Genomic DNA, 14,854 nt, shown 5'->3' on the forward strand with positions numbered 1-14,854 from the left:
TGACATTCCTACTTGAATAGTACAGTAGGTGTATAATAGCGAGAACGCCTTAACTCCGAAGCACCAATGCATCTCACTAACGGAACATAATTTTATTGTCCTAACTAGGGTTTTTTTTTTACATACATACATACATACATAAACTCACGCCCGTAATCCCAAATGGGGTGGGCAGAGCCACAAGTAATCAAAGACAACTTGCAGCCACTGTTGATACGAAGTCCTAAGATGGATATGATGAACCTTTAATATTAAATAATAAAATATTCTGCTAGTCAAGTCCTTACCGAGAATTGAATCCGAGAGCGCCGGATCGTTAACGCTCTAACCACAAGACCACAGCGGCCTTTACAACACCGCTCAGAAATCTTATGTGCTCCGTTTACATTTGTGATAGACAATTACATTCCATGCGAGTTAACTTGATACATAGCGGCTTCATGTATGAAACATAACATATAGGTATATTACGTTACATAGCATACCTAGCCGTACCATGGCAATCACGTGCAGATTGATCTTTGGTTTGTGATCAGTGATCACATACTGCCCGCATAGGTAATACATACATAGTACGTAGTTCAAATTCAACACATATAAGTTCATAGTAACTGCATGGATGAACGTGAATCCAATAATCTCAGGATTACTTGTACTTGACGCACCTTCGTCTGAATACAAATTTTCAACTCTACAAGCCCACCTTGTAAGTTTAGAGAAAAAAGACGCATGAAAATCCATAACTGTGTCGTTTTTGAGATCACCCCGATTATTACATAGCTGGCACACTGTCGTTTCGTTACAATGTAAAGTGAATAAAATACACACAACATTCATCAACCGTTTTAGTAAAGCGCGTCGGCCAGTGCAGATTAGATAGCACTATAGCTTAACACGTTGACAGTCCCCATACAAAATGTTTTGACTTCCTTGTAAGTCCCGCATATTAATTTTTATACGTTATTTTATTTTATTGAAAAAGTAAAAATTTTTTTTACTAAACCTTCAGTCACTTCAGCCTTCAAACAGGTGGACAGTAGCATTCATCAAACATACTGTAATACGAACCTTTGCAAAGTTACCCGAGATCCAAGTGGAGCACTCACCCTTAGTGCGTACCTAGTCGTTTCTTAGTGACCCATGTATGGGTCACGGACGTTTGAAGCTAGTCCGTCATGATCCGTATATGGATCACTGGATTGTCAACGTGTTAAAAGCGCGGGTTCACCGCGGTACGCGGAGATGCCTCTCCGCGTAGCCATGCACGTATATTAAGCTTCGCTTTGTAAGAAAATGTATGTCTTTGTGTCCACTGCAACCCACGCATGGATTGATGTAATGTGTACACGCATGGCTTGCTCGAATATGCGGTTACATAGCTCAACACTGTCGGTCCACTGGAGTACGTCTATGTACCGTTCGCTTATCGCTGCGCAGTATTCAGTCAGACACTCGTTGGCACGTGCGCAGTCTCTTCGTGCACCGTGACACGCAATACATAGTCTTGCGTGGGTCTTCGTGTACTCCGATGGAAACGGCAAACAGATTATTACACGCAGCTAATCCATGCAGCTAGCATGCGCCGCGGTGGGCTCGCGTCTTTGTACTTATTTAATAACTTTATTGCCATTCCACAAAGTAGATTCAGGTGACATTATAAAGTGAGACGACGCACCACGTAGATCCTAGAAAGCACAGAAATAGACACAAAAAATAAGTAAATTCGATTATAGTTATTGGTATTTATATGTTAGTGACATCGTAACGAATACTGAGGGGGATGATTCAGACCGTGATTTTGAGTTAATATCAAGTGGATTTTTTTTATTTGAGTTTTGCGATGGAAAATTCCACTTCATATTAACTCAGAATAATGAGCTGAATTATCTCTCTCAGTATTCGTTACCATTATGTCACTTACACCCCGTAGAAGTACGTACAGGTAGTGATACAAGTGCGTATGGGTGTTAGTGACACAGTAACAAATACTGAGGGAGATGATTCAGACCGTGATTCTGAGATGCTATCAAGCGGAATTTCCTGTCGGAAAATATATGGAAATTTCAGTATTTTTTTTAATTATTATCAGTTCCATACTTTTGCGACGGATAATTTCACTTGATAACTACTCAGAATCATCGAAAAAACAAGATGGCCGCCATAGATATTGTTCTATATTTGCTTAACCGTAACCGTCTGAATCATCCCTCAAAGTTTTCATTACGATGTCAGTAACGCTGTATGTTTGTGCAAAATGTATCATAGATAGGTTTGGTGTCGTGTTGTTGTTGTGACCTGATTGATGATATTTATTAAATATACATTGTACATTTTCAAAGGCTTTATTACTCACTGATAAACCAACGAATAAAAGGAAACACTTAAATTAAATAACTAGATAGTGGGTGGTACGCTCGCTGCTAAAGCAGCTTCGCGTGTCCTGTATTTGTTCGACAATAAACCACGTAGTTACGGTTAAGCAAATATAGAACAATATCTATGGCCATCTTGTTTTTTCGCCAATTTGCGATTAAATTTGACAAAGATTTAAATAGGTTTTGCGAAAAAAAAGTTCCAGGTGCGTAAGTTTTGCTAGACGGTAGAGTGTCTCCCTGATGCGGAGCACTTTCCGAAGATCGGGAAGTATTTACATACTGAACATGACATTCCGTTCAAACCCTCCTTACATTATTTTTACCACCCAAGGCCCCTTCTGGAAAAACAAAATTCTGTATGGTGGAGATTTTGTTTATCCGCCATTTTGATTTTTTGTCTAAGATTTGCGATTGAATTTGAATAAGATTTAAATAGGTTTTGTGAATTTTTTTATTGGGATTTTTTCGACCATGTGACGTCACCAATAATAAAAACGATTACACATCGTTCTCATTATTAAAACACATAATAACGGGTTCTTACCGATACCGATATGAGAATGTATGAGAATGTATGAGAATGTAATGACAATGTATCGTTCTCATTGTTACTTAATTCATAATTAAAGTTCGAAAAAAAGTCAAAAAGAAAAATCTTAGAGTGGCTTCTATTTCTATAGTAGGATTTTATAACTAATCTAGAAATAGAAGCCATCGTTGACCGAGCCATATAACTTATTCAAAATGTTCTCGATGCTGATTCTGTACGTATTGATTTTCGACTAAGGTTATCAGTATTCGACTACATGTAACAAAGAGATCAACATTTACTTATTGATATTTTTTTGGTATGACGTCATATTGATAATTAAATCATTACTTCATACAAATTCCATAGGCACGCTCAATTGTTGCTATATAAGTACCTAACATAAATCGCGTCGCGGTATATATCATCGCTAACTTTTTCCGTTTTCTCAATCAATATCTTAAAAACTACATTCAGGCAAACGCTAATAAAATTGTTTTAATATTTTAACGAGAATAATATAATTTAATAAAAATATTCGCCCGAAGCCACTTGCACGAATGAACCGACGAATAGCCCACGGCATGAAAAGGTTCCGATCATTTACAATATTAGATTGAATTTTGCTTTTACGACTAATTTAAAATATTAACAATCCATCCCCAGATAAATGTAAAAATCTTGGAAATACAAATTGACCTTTAAATAAACTGGATAGGTCATTTTATTGAATTGGAAGCTTGGGGGTACGATTTAAATTGTAATTTGCCTGATTGCATTCACTAAATACTAGATCGGATCAATATGGAGTACTGATGGCTCTTACTTGCCGGATTATGATACAAAAGTGATAAGATGAGATGATAATACATAACATAAGCTCACGACTATATCCCAATGGGGTAGTCAAAGGGACATCCATCATAAGATGATCTAAGAACCCACACCTCTCCCAGCTTTCTAACTTTTTTTTCTAGGAAGATGATGTATCCGTCATTGTATCGTCCATACAGGCAGTCCATCATATTGGAAACGACATAATTACATGGTTGACTTTTATTATTAGCATCACAAGCTGAACACATGCTGTTTCTTTTTATTTTTATTCCAAGTTCAGAAATGGTATGGGGATACAAACTTCCATAATTTTCTTGAGTACAGTAAACACGATTGGTTTCGTTAGTAAATTCGGCATAAAAGAGAGTAATTGTGCGTGTCAAAGAAATAAGGTTTGACTTGCGCGTAAACATAGGCGGGTTCGAAATCAATTTGCCAATTTTATACTTATTAATATTATACTTAGGTAATAAATATCGTCCTCATGTCTACAGTAACATTACCTTACTTCTCAGAATCATTCACGTGTCTCCCACATATTATAACCTACTGTAGCGATAAAGGAGAGGAGTCGCTAACAATTAAATAAATTTAATAGGAAATGCAATTTAAGTAATTTAAATTATTATAGATTAACATGAACATAGTTAAAAGGTAACAACGGTAAAAAAGGATCGAACTTCACCTACCTCCGTTGATCAACGAAAGTTTTAAATATTATGCCGAAAGGTATACCAAACACTGAAACGATGCCGCACGGGGCTTTAAGAATTTTGGAAAAGGCTTCCTAAATAAATATTCACAAATAGCGGAAATAATATTTTATAAAAAACGTTCAGGAATATAAAAAAGAACACAAAAGCAATTTGGTTCTTCGCAGCCGTAGTTATTCCGTCGATCCGTCCGTCTTGTAGGGACCGTTGAAGCGATACAGCTTCGGGTCAGGAAACGGGTAACGGCAAGTGACAGGAACCGCAGAGTCGGAGCGATCGTAGCGACTTCGCAGTCGCAACTCGAATCATATATAGGATCCGTGGGGATGGGGCGGCTTCGCACACGATGTAGCTCCAGGTAAGAACCAAAACCCAAGGGAATTTCCCTTATCAGGGAAAATGAAATACTATAATTATATCACCAGAAATTACGTTTTACGTTTCACAATTAAAACAGCACATTTAAAAACACATACAGAACATTAAATTAGATTTTCCAGATAAAATACAAGAAAACCAATAGTCAGCCACAAAGAATATCTCTCCAATGTCAAGAAACAAACAAACAAACCATGGAGACAAATTCATATTTCAAATTTTAAATATAGCATACGTCCAAAAAGCCAGAAAAAGAAAACTTAATAAGCAAAAAGATTGCGCTGCAGCAAAATTACGCTGCACTACTTACATTAGGACCGCGGGCAACTGGAGTATCTTCTTCTATTGTATGGGTTGTGAGGTAAATAGCCAACCTCAACAACCCTGGTGTCAGGGTTATTATTGAGCCGCCAGAGGCCCCCAAAATGGCTCATGTAACGAGTATGGTCACGAGTACTAATATGTATTCACTTTGAAATCATGTCACATTAACTTTTTTGACAAATTGTATGTGTGTATGTCTACTTGTTTGTGTGCGTGTGGCTGCGATCCACGCTCTTTCTTTATAATAAACGACACTGCAAATCGAGCCAACGGTTGTTGTGTCTCCACCCGCATATATACCAGCAGCTACTAATAATATTTGTTTTATTTTTTAAAAGTAAGACATACATGCCTACTTACATTGACATCGATTCCAGGTATAGGAAAGATCTTCAGCGGTGGAACGTCTCGTGGGGAATACCGACAGAACTCCCTATCACCGCGGTACCACTTCACAGAATAAAGTACTTCTTGTTCTAAGTCATATTGACACTTCATCTCCACCGTGGACTTCCGTTCCACCGCCTCGGGGATCACCATGTGGACGTCACGAAGACACAGCGAGCCTGAAACAAAGAAAAAAGTGATATTCTGGGTAGATGTCGTGGGGTTTGGTCAGTTTGGGTAAAAACCCCTCGCAGAAAGATAAGGCATTAAACAGAATTTTAAATATAGAATTCAATGAAGATAAATATACAGCGCTCCCCGTTTGTCCGGCAATGTAGTTAATAATATAACTAGCTAATCTTTAATAAGACACGTCCAAAACGTGAAGATCTGTTTGTTGCAATTAATTTGCAGTAAGTACATAAAAAATACCCAACAGAAAAAGAAAAGAAAAAAAACGTTAGAATGAAAAAGTAAAAAGCATAAAACGGGATGATGTTAGGGAGATGATTATTGCAGTACAGTATAAAAAAAACGATAGATTACCTGTATTCTGATCTGAATTGTTAAACACTTGCCTCAAACAGTTTGTTCTATTTTATCGAACAAATGAGAAGCGCTGAGAGCTCTCACCTGGTACTTAATAAAAAAGTACTAAAACAAATGGAGGGCATCTAACCTGGTGTGCATTAACTGAAGAGTTTTATTAATAATGCACACTAGAAGTCCCTACTTCTACACATTGTAGTACTCTTCATATTATATGACCATAAGTGTAAGTAACTGCTAAATCATACACACAGTCGGTGAGGCGAGGGTACTTAGCTCATCTTGCGGTGAATGTACTTCTGACTACCTCGATTCGGATCAGGGATGTTATGGATATGAAATTTCGGATACGGATGGGATACGGATTTAAGAATGTTTATACCGGATACGGTTACGGATATGGATAATAAATTATTTCGTATTATCCGTTAGTTTCAGATAATTTCGGTTACGGATATTATCTTTTAAGGAATTTCGAAAGTAAATTACAAATAGGTAATAAAGTGATTTTAGTTATAACGACAAGTTATATTATGTTATGACGACAAAAAAAGAAAAAAACAAACATGAGCGCGGCTTGTGTGTCGGCACTGGCAGCCTCAGCCGATTACAACAACTTGTCATAACGTGTCTCAATTAGGCTCCGCCGATAATTCCGGATAGGGATCCGGAATTATCGGGAACTTTTATTTCGGATTCGGTTACGGTTGATTTTTTATATCGGATATTCGATAATTTCGGTTACGGTTACGGAGCTCCCTAACATCCCTGATTCGGATATAGTCGTGAGCTAACGTTATGGACATCGATCATGAAACGTAACGTAACGTAACGTTATGTGTAGTTACGCATATCGATGTCAGTATACGGATATTACACTAGAATTAGAACTCCGGTACATGAGTCATGTCATGTCAGAGCGTTTGCTCAATCCCTGACACTAGTTTTGCTATTTGGTCGCCCACCCACAAGTGACCGACAAATTTTCAGTCAACTCCGTAACACTTCTAACCTATTTAGCAGATTGCATCCTTGAAATTTTATTTTTATTTTGGTTTCTATTCACTCAAAAATATAGAACATAATTTATTAAACTTCGACCTTGTAAACGAGCCTAGATATTAGCTTGTCTACTGAACAGACTGTATCACCATGGTCAGGGTATTATAAAGCTCCTTTGTGTGTGTTCCGGCTTTTATTACGAACATTCCTTCGGAATAAGGCAGCCCTTTTCTTTGTTACCGTTTTTGAATAGGAATACGAATATAATTGGATTCAATGAGTTAGTCACCCATACTGAGACTTATAAAAATGATATCAAACGCAATATGCTTTTAAAATTCTGAAAACATTCGAAAAAAACACAACTAAGTTCAAGATAAATTATGAATACCAAATAACGGGACACCACTGATTTAAAACTGACGAAAAACATTTTCTTTTTTCTATTTAACTCACTAATGAATTTTAATCAAGAAACTTAATAATAAGTCTGACAATTTATCACGTTCCTCTATGACGTCACAGTGTGCTTTTTCATACAAATGTAAGTAGTAATTTCATGTTTTGTGGTTAAGTAAAAAATAACAGATTTGAATACATAGTTGGATAGGTGTTTAACCGTAAAATAAAGAAAAAACATAGATTAAATTATCAGCCTTACGAGAAGTCTGACAATACTTAATGACTGAAGGCACGTTAAGCCGTTGGTCCCGGTTATTACTTACTGATGTAAGTACGTAGTCGTTACATGAGTCATATCAGGGGCCTATGGCGGCTCAAATCCTGACACCAGGGTTGATGGGGTTGGTAATCCACCTCACAACCCACACGATAGAAGAAGAAGACTCAATGACTACCAACGTTGCCTTTTTCCTACTTAGGGACTTACTTGTTTCATTTATAATACTTAGAGTCTTAGATATTATGTATTGTGGTAAAATACTAAGTAAGTTGCTGCTGATTTTCCACGGATTAATTGTATTTTCCTCCAGGATAAACATACATTACATACATTACATGCATTACATACATTACATACATTACATACATTACATACATTACATACATTACATACATTACATACATTACATACATTACATACATTACATACATTACATACATTACATACATTACATACATTACATACATTACATACATTACATACATTACATACATTACATACATTATATTGGGCGGAAGGCAAGAGGGAAATCACTGCCCTATTTTTCCCTAAAACAGTAGCATGGAGAATGCTACACCGACAAGAGCCTGGCTCTTAAATTAGTGATGATGAAACAATAATGAGAATAAAAGAACCGAACCCAATAACCTGAGAGCCGTAAATCCGGGACTACCTTGATAAAATTACTTGCAAAAAACTTGCTAACTAAGTCTGACTTTACGAGTAAATTAAACTTCAGAACTGTGACTTATTACAATTTCATATTCCTCAGTTGGAAGTTGTATGAAATGTGTATAGTAAGATAATATAATCCCAATTTGAAACATAAAAAGTGATAATGGTCGTGACTTCTGTTTGTCTGACTAAAATCTCTGATGTCTGAAATAAGGACGTTTTTATAAAATTATATTATAAAATAGTACAGCATTACAGCCTCCGTGGTCTAGGTCGTCTAGGAGCCTCACGATCTGGAGGTCCGGGTTCGATTCCCGATGGGGACATTGTCGAAATCATTTTGTGAGACTGTCGTTTGTTTAGTAAGGAATTTTCAGGCTTGAATCACCTGATTGACCGATAAAGTAAGATGATTCCGTGCTTGGGAGGACACGTTAAGCCGTTGGTCCCGGCTATTAGCCGTAAAATCACCTCCACCAACCCGCATTGGTGCAGCGTGGTGAAGTATGCTCCATACCCCCTCCGGTTGATTGAGGGGAGGCCTGTGCTCAGCAGTGGGACGTATATAGGCTATTTATATACGGTCACGAGCATTAATATAATTATATTGTATACACTTTGGTACCATGTCACATTAACTTTTTTGACAAATTGCACTGTAAGTCTCACTAAATGTCAAATGTGTTAGTGCGACAGAGTCCTAAAGTGGGTACATTGTATTGCTCATGACTGTATGTATGTATTATAAAAAAGTATTTATTTTGATGTCACCCCGGTACCGCACTTACACCGATGAGATATTAATCTATCTTAAGTGCAGTTTTCAAGACCACAGTTTGCTTGACCATTATATAAACGGTGATACGGCTCACCAGTTATTACTTAGCAGTTATCATGTTGTTCTAACAGAAAGCTCTGTGAACTATGGGTACTTATTTCATCTTGCGATGGATATACATCTGACTATCCTAATTGGGAGCTCGGTGGCGCAGCGGTAAACGCGCTTGGTCTACGATTGTTGAAGTTAAGCAACTTTCGCAAAGGCCGGTCATAGAATGGGTGACCACAAAAAATAAACATCTCCAGCTCCTCCGTGCTTCGGAAGGCACGTTAAGCCGTTGGTCCCGGCTGCATTAGCAGTCGTTAATAAAACCATCAATCCGCACTGCCCGATCATCTGCCCTGTTTAAGGCCCGATCTCCCTATCCATCCATAGGGAATGCCCCAGCAGTGGGGACGTTAATAGGCTGATGATGATGATCCTAATTGGGATACAGTCTTGACCTTATGTTATTTTATGTTCTTTGATGTTCATACCAGACATAGGTACGTATACATAAATGTTTCTGAATTTTGTACCAATTTGTACGCAATTGTTCCATAGATAGTTTTGCATCATTTGTTCATTTTATTAAGTAATTTGAATATAGAACAAATGCAATACCACAATAGAATTCCACAGAAATAAATAGAAGTGTAAATAGCATTGTTTGAAAAATATTATGCCTCTTTTTTGGCAGAGCGTACTGATACTTCGGGTATTTATTAATAAACGAATCTCAGCTGAGACTGCCTTCAAGATCATGCTCAAGTGTCTGTATTTATATGAGAACTGTCACATTGACATGATCTTGAGGGCAGTCTCGAAGCTGAGATTGGTTTATTAATACCACCCTTAATAGTATATTGTAAATGTAATCGAACTTATCGAACATTATAACGTAGCCTAAATGCTCGAATTCTTATTTAATGTTTTGTTCAATTAATGACGTAAATCTACCTTAAAATAGTTATTGATGGAATGTGGTTTCGTATCTCAGTATCTTTTTGATTAACGCCATATTTCCATTTCATTTTGTAAAATATTCTGTTTTCATTGAGAATACACAACATGCACAATTATTATTTGCTAGTTTTGTTTGGAAAATTTCCGGGAGTTTTGAAAACTCGTGATGTATAAATATATTTCGAAACGCCTTTTCGTGAATTTTCCGCGTGACGTTGCTATCATAAATAAATATCGCGGACTTCGGATGACCAATGGATGTAGCGAATGCAGACTTATTGTATGTATGTATACTGTGGATAGATAAACGTCATAGAATAAGGAATAATACTACGAATAGAAAGGCAACTCTCCGCTCCCCCCAGCGTCGAGCTAGGTTTACCTCACCTCACACGATACACACACAGATGCGCGTGCACGATAATGTCAATGTGTAGTGTCTGTGTAAAACGAGTTTGTTTGTGTGAAGTATCCGGGGTATGTAAACGTTATAATTACGTATGCCTAGTGCCAAGCACGCCATTTGTTGCGAAGCGTAACCCTTTTTGCAAGGGTTGTTGTATTCATAATTCTACTAATTGTAGTACAAAGTGCTTGGCGTCATAATACTAACAGCAAATGTACGCAATCCCTTGATGACGGACGTCTGAGTTCCCTAAGGCGCAATCAGCATTAACATTGCCAGGTTTTTACGGCACTATAAGGCCTGCCTCGGTTCCTTGTTTGTAAACTTTGCCGTGGGCACAAAGTCCGACACAGGCGTTGAGGGGTATGGATTACGTCTAACAATACGAATTGATACTTTGAAGCTTAGAGAATAGAATTTTCTAGAGTATATGATAGTCTGCTTACATAATAATGTTAAGGTTTCCTTCCATCGTGTGGGTTGTGAGGTGAATTAACCAACCTCATCACCCCTAGTGTCAGGGTTATTATTGAGCCGCCAAAGGCCCCTGACATGGCTCATGTAACGACTACTTACTTACATCAGTAAGTAGTAACCGGGACCAACGGCTTAACGTGCCTTCCAAAGCACGGATCATCTTACCTTTTGGACAATCAGGTGATTAGCCTGTAATGTCCTAACCAAACTAGGGATCACAAAGTGATTTTTGTGATATGTACCCAGCGGGATTCGAACCCGGGACCTCCGGACCATGAGCCCAACGCTCAACCACTAGAGCATGGAGTTCGTTAAGGTGAAACAATACAAGTGTAAGTTTTCGACGTTTTTTAGTTTTGCCCTAAAGTAAAAATGTTAATAAATTCAAGCGGAAAACTTGGGTTTAGTGTTAACCACGACAAGTGACTCCTCGCTGACGACCTCACAGGCTGATACTACTAAGTACCAGCTATTTATTATAACAATTTTGTAAAAAAAAAATTGAAAAGATAATTATGAGTCTCTAAAATTGACAAGGAAAATCAATACCTGCGCGTAAAAGTTATTTGTGTTTTGATTTCAGTTATACTCGTACATGTTGAAATATATTTTTTTCGACATAAAAAATTACATGCTTGGTAAGGGCCCTCATCCACCTCACAATCATAACAAAATATTCTAATACGTTTTTCTCCTTTCGTTGTGTTTTGGTATTTGTCACATTACGCAGAATTTCATCTGCGGCGTAATGCAGCCTTATAATGAAAACCAGGTAAAAAACGTTGAAAAATCACATGCGTTACAATGTAAGTAAAAATTTGTGGTCTCTATTTTTACCTGAAAATAATTGAAAAAGATGGAGGTTTTGCTGAAGAAAAATTTTTATCAAAATTTCTATCAAAATTTATTATAAACTGCCTAACATATTAAGAGAAGAAAAAAGTGACAAAATCTTTATTAAAAAAAATAAAAGAACTTCTCATTAATAAATGTTACTACAGCACTAGTGAATACCTTAATGATACTGATGTTACTATTTGAAAAGCTTCCTCCTCTCTTTTAAACTTCTATTTTGTTGTGCCCGAAAGGGTCTATGATGTGAAACTCATACATGTAACTTACAAATTTGTACACCATCATAGTATGCAAATAAATATTGAATATTGAAACAAATCGTATCTCGTTAATAAGATACTGACACAAAAACAAAGTCACGCGTAACTTCTCCTTATTTTTGTGTCGGGAAGCTAATAAGTGACATGTCGTGTCTTCCAAAGATTGTCAAGAGCACTACTATTCAAGTCACGACGGGATAACCATTGTGAGCACTGTTCCGTATAAATAACGTCAAACTAGCAAATGAAATTACGAACACGTTTTCCTGAAGAGTTTCTTCTTTTTGCCAAACGTGCCGCCAAAATTGATAGACTAACGGGGAAACTCGAGGAGGTTCCAACGAAAAAAATCGGCAAATTGGGCTCAATTGCTCCCTTAATTCCAATCAGTTACAATAAAAATATACTTCAATATACTTTAATTCACTTTCTGAGACTGTCATTTGCTTGGTAAGGACTTATAGGCTTGAATTACCTGATTGTCTGAAAAAATAAGACGATTCCGTGCTTCGGAGAGCACGTTAAGCCGTTGGTCCCGGTTAGCCGTTAAAACACCTCCACCAACCCGCAGTGGAGCAGCGTGGTGGAGTTTGCCCCACACCCTCTCCGGTTGATTGAGCTGCCATAGGCTGTTTATGTTATGTAAGTATACTTTTATTAAATAATCCTTTTGTTACTGCATCAAGCCTAACAGATATCCAAGTAGTATTACTTATACCGGGTGTGGGTAACATCGTAACGAAAACTTTAGGGGATGATTCAGACCATGATTCTGAGGTGATAATTTTTTTCTGTTGCAAAATTCATGAAAATGTTAGTATTTATTTATTATTTTCAGTCCCAACCTACTGTGTTTTAAGCTGCATAGAACCCAAATTTATAGTAAATAAATAAAATTGAATAATAAAAGATTTTTCAAGAATATTTTTTTCGTGTTTGTGAGTGTTTTGTATTTGTTTTATTTTGTAAATTTTGTATTCGTCTATGATGATGCCTCATAGACCATTTCCCACTGTGCAAGAGTATGGAAGAATGTTAATGTATTATGAAAAAGTTAATTGATGTTAAAGAGCAGGTGTTGTGTTTGATATCTACCGCGGAGGAGACACGATTTCGCATGCCTACGTGACGTGTTCCAGGGTACCTAAAATAAATTACGCTCTAAAATAGTCGGGTTTTAATTTTTAAACTTATATGTTTTTTTATAATGTATACAGTTTCTAAAACAAATAAAAAAGAGGATGCAGGTCGTGTCGTATCAGGAGGTGAAAGATTTGGCGGGAAGAAGAGAGGGATGGCGATTACTCCACCGACAAGAGCGCAGCTCTTAAATAAAGAGAGAGAGATACAGTTTTTAATATGTTTCAACCGGATATTAGGTAGCAAAATGATTATTGGACAATTTAGTGGTGAATGATATCGTCATCAGGTTCTCCGAAATTAAGCCAATATCACAGAATGCCCATAAGGGAATTTAAGTTAGGTATAAACCTATCTTAATAATTGAAAATAAACAAACAAAGCGTTCGAAATAGCTCTATAATTTAGTCAATAAGCTTTGTGTATTAAAACATAATTCTTCCATTGATTACATTAACATAATTGGAAGCACAAAAATCGATTTAGATATGGTACGAGTACATACGTAATGAATAGTATTTTTTTCGACGCGACTTATTGTAGATTTACCGCAAGTGGCATTAACTACATGGCTGGAGAAAAGGTGAGTGCTGAGAGCTCTCACCCAGTCCAAAATTGAAGACAACAGGCCTAAGGGTGCCCAGTTGGGCGCGAACCTCTGCACAGCGCGTCGTCTGAGAGGATAATACTTGAAAGAATTAATCGACTCTAGTGGGATTAATATTGGGTTCTTACCCGGATAATTCACTGATAAATTCATGGAAAAATATAGGACGTATAAAGTAAGGATTTCAAAAACTGACAAGTGAAATGAGATACGCATTTTGCGAACTCCATATATAAATATATTATGTTATGTATTTTTTTGATATATTTTTGCATAAATAATTAATTAATGATAGTTGTCTTACGCAGTAGAGTACTCTAATGTACATAACACAAGAGCCTTTTGTGCAGGTATGTTCAATTGTGTGCAGTGCAATCTATACTAATACTAAGTAAAAAAACGTATAATAAAGAGGTAGATTTTTAAGCATGTTCTTAAGCTTGCTTGTGACGAGTTTATTTCTGAAACTATGGAGCGGATTTCGTAAATTATTTCGCCACTCACATTATTTAAACGGGGGGTATCGTTTGATTTCAAAAGACCCATGATACCACCAGGGGTATAGTGGGTCCGAAACGTTTCTGATGGGTACTTATAGGTTACATTTTCATAACCGAAATCAGAAAAAGAGGCACGAAGGTAAGGCTAGTAAAGAATTGCTGTTTAGCAATAAGGCCGCCTATTGTGTTTATTTTATTCCTTTGCACATGTCCTTTACTCATGTCTTTCTGCAATAAAGAATTATTGATTGATTGATTGAATATTTGTGGTAATTTTGTGCTTCCGGTGGGTTCTGACTATGGATTTTCAGTTCATTCCCAAAAGAGCCCTAGTTGGGTTTCGAACCCGTGGCACTGCGTACGCAGTACACT

The 14,854-nt window shown here is 37.0% G+C and overlaps 1 protein-coding gene across 1 annotated transcript in view; it reads right to left on the reverse strand.

Annotated features, from left to right (window-relative positions):
* LOC126368077 (junctional adhesion molecule 2A-like) overlaps window positions 1-14,854 on the reverse strand; it is a 100,449-nt gene that overhangs the window by 52,455 nt on the left and 33,140 nt on the right. The window contains exon 2 of the mRNA XM_050011960.1: window positions 5,517-5,722. Within this exon, the coding sequence (XP_049867917.1) occupies window positions 5,517-5,722 (206 nt within the window). The remainder of the gene's footprint in view (window positions 1-5,516; window positions 5,723-14,854) is intronic.

The sequence above is a fragment of the Pectinophora gossypiella genome, chromosome 7, assembly GCF_024362695.1.
Source record: "Pectinophora gossypiella chromosome 7, ilPecGoss1.1, whole genome shotgun sequence".
Taxonomy (NCBI): Eukaryota; Metazoa; Arthropoda; class Insecta; order Lepidoptera; family Gelechiidae; genus Pectinophora; species Pectinophora gossypiella.